The sequence below is a fragment of the Bombina bombina genome, chromosome 3 (assembly GCF_027579735.1).
Source record: "Bombina bombina isolate aBomBom1 chromosome 3, aBomBom1.pri, whole genome shotgun sequence".
NCBI lineage: Eukaryota > Metazoa > Chordata > Amphibia > Anura > Bombinatoridae > Bombina > Bombina bombina.
Genome location: NC_069501.1, coordinates 736,034,462 through 736,037,047, shown reverse-complemented (window position 1 = coordinate 736,037,047; position 2,586 = coordinate 736,034,462). Strand labels below are relative to the sequence as shown.

Below are 2,586 nucleotides of genomic sequence, written 5' to 3'. Positions count from 1 at the left end.
GATATTAAGAGTGTATTTTTTAACTTTTATCAAAAGATTTATGCAGGGAAAACTATAGATGCAGAGGATAACGTGAGGTTCTGGAATAATATCAAATGTCCAGTAATTTCCTCTGAGGAGATTGAAATATTAAACCTCCCTATAACAATAACTAAAGTTATTAAAGCCATAGAAGAATCCAAACTTGGTAAGGCCCCAGGTCCAGACCAGCTACCTGTCGAGTTCTACAGATTGCTTAAACTCGAGATAGCCCCTATCCTGACCATGTTGTTTAATGAGTATTTTATTAAAAAAAAAGCCATGTCTAGATTCTTCTCAGCGTCAGTCATCACTTTGTTACTTAAAGAGAATAAAGAGCCAACAGACCCGGGCTCTTATTGAACGATTTCTCTACTAAACGTAGACTATAAACTACTTACTAATATCATTGCTACCAAAAGTACCTCTGGAGCAATTACAAGAATTGAACCAGCCAATCCTGATAGAAGAAGTGGTGATGGCTATAGAGAAACTGAAAATGAACAAAGCACCCGGACCAGATCAACTACCAGCTGAATTTTTTTTTTTTTTTTTCACCTGTAACATTTTTATTAGTGGATCAGGCATGTATAAAATAAAAAAAATAATTCAAAAAACATAAAAACCTCAATTTAAACAAAATAAAAACATGATATCCCTCCCAGCCGGCTAGATTGGTTTGATCTTGAAGTGAAGACCAATCAGACTGAATACGAGACACTTCAGATCCTGTACCAGGTAGTAGAAAACCCGTAAACCTTCTGGATCCTTTGATTGGTTGACATCTATAAGGGAACCAATTTTTGATGTAGTAAAAGAAATGTGCTCGTCTCCAATAACAATTTCCAGTTCCTGTCGCCCTACTCTATCAGGGGGCGGCCACAATGCATCATCTTCTTTTGTGATTTCACTGTCATCAATTATCCTTTTCAATTCTTCCATCACACTCTTGTGTACATAGGCCTCCTTTCTAATCATCACGTCATTCTTGTAGTTACTGTTGTTCGCGTACCGGAGCTTTCCGTCAGGCCGAAACTCGAACTCCAATAACTCGTGTCCGAACTTCCCCTTGTGCCCAACATAATACCGGAGATAGAAATCACTACCCATCCTGTCGGCCGCGCTCCGATGTGACGACCCTACCAGCTGAATTTTACAAAGTACTGAAAGACAATATTCCGGATATATTAGTAGAACTATTCAATAAATACTATATTAATAACAGAATGGATTCACTGTACTTCACCACCTCGGTAGTAACCCTTATTCCCAAAAAAGATAAAGATTTAGAGCTCCCAGGATCCTATCGCCCCATTTCGTTATTGAATAACGACTACAAACTTCTTACTCATATAGTGGCAGACAGACTGGAAAAGTGTATGAATAATTTAATCCATACAGACCAAACGGGTTTTATGATAGGTAGAAGTGTAACCAAAAACATACGCAAAGCACTGTTAACATTAGATCATTATTGGAACAGAGTGCAAGATGGCCGTAAGGCTCTCAAAGCAGATTTGGCCCTATTGACGCTCGATGCGGAGAAAGCCTTCGACTCAATAGAATGGAACCATTTACTTACTACCTTAAAGTATTTTGGCTTTACGGGGGGCTTTCTTAATTTTATAAAACTATTATACAATAATCCTTGCTCCTATCTATTAATTAATGGAGGACTTTCTCCAAAAATAACTCTAGCTAGAGGAACAAGACAGGGGTGTCCCCTGTCGCCACTCCTCTTTAATCTTTCAATAGAACCCCTCACGACTCGTTTGAAACAAGAACTGGAAGGTATTTCCTTTGGGGACACCAAACTTACATTATCTTTATATGCGGATGATCTCCTACTATTTCTATCAAAAACTAAATCTAGCATACCCATTCTTCTAGGGATAATCAAGGAGTTCAGCCTGTTCTCAGGCTACAAGGTTAACCAAAACAAATCAGAACTTTTATGGATACACAAGAGGAAAGACAGCTTAAGAGATTTTCCTTTTAAGATAGTAGACCATATTAAGTATCTAGGGATTTATTTGTCTGGCAACCCCACAAGGTGGTATGCACTAAACTACACAAAAAATTTCGGGGAAGCCAAGTCCATGATAGACAAGTGGAAGTCGCTACCAATCTCTTTGTCTGCTAAAATTACTTTACTAAAAACATTCATGTTCCCACGTCTATTGTATATAATTCAAAATCTACCAATAATTATCAAAAACTCAGATGTACAAATCTTTAATAAACTGTGTACAGGATTATTATGGGGGAAAGGGAGGCCACGTCTATCTGTATGATTTTTGCAACAAAATAAGGATTTGGGAGGGTTTGGACTCCCAAATATAAAAGTATCCAATTGGGCTACCTTGGTTAAGATCGCAGCAGACTGGATAACTGAAGCCAATCATTTCACCCTCTTCGATCTAGAGGAAGGAATGATTAAACCTTTCTCGCTAAAGGCAATTCTCCATACTCCGACGAACAGATTACCATCTAGTATTGGTAATTTGAGGGTGATGTACAACGTAATTATAGCCTGGCAAAAATTTTGTGGGGAACTAGGGTTAAGTT

General features: G+C 38.0%; 1 protein-coding gene across 1 annotated transcript; it reads right to left on the bottom strand.

Annotated features, from left to right (window-relative positions):
• Positions 1 to 556: 556 nt before the first annotated feature.
• LOC128651902 (protein mago nashi homolog 2-like) lies at positions 557 to 1,150 on the bottom strand. Its single transcript, XM_053704868.1, has one exon. The coding sequence runs from the start codon at positions 1,126 to 1,128 to the stop codon at positions 688 to 690; it is 441 nt and encodes a 146-aa protein (XP_053560843.1). The 5' UTR covers positions 1,129 to 1,150; the 3' UTR covers positions 557 to 687.
• Positions 1,151 to 2,586: the final 1,436 nt, after the last annotated feature.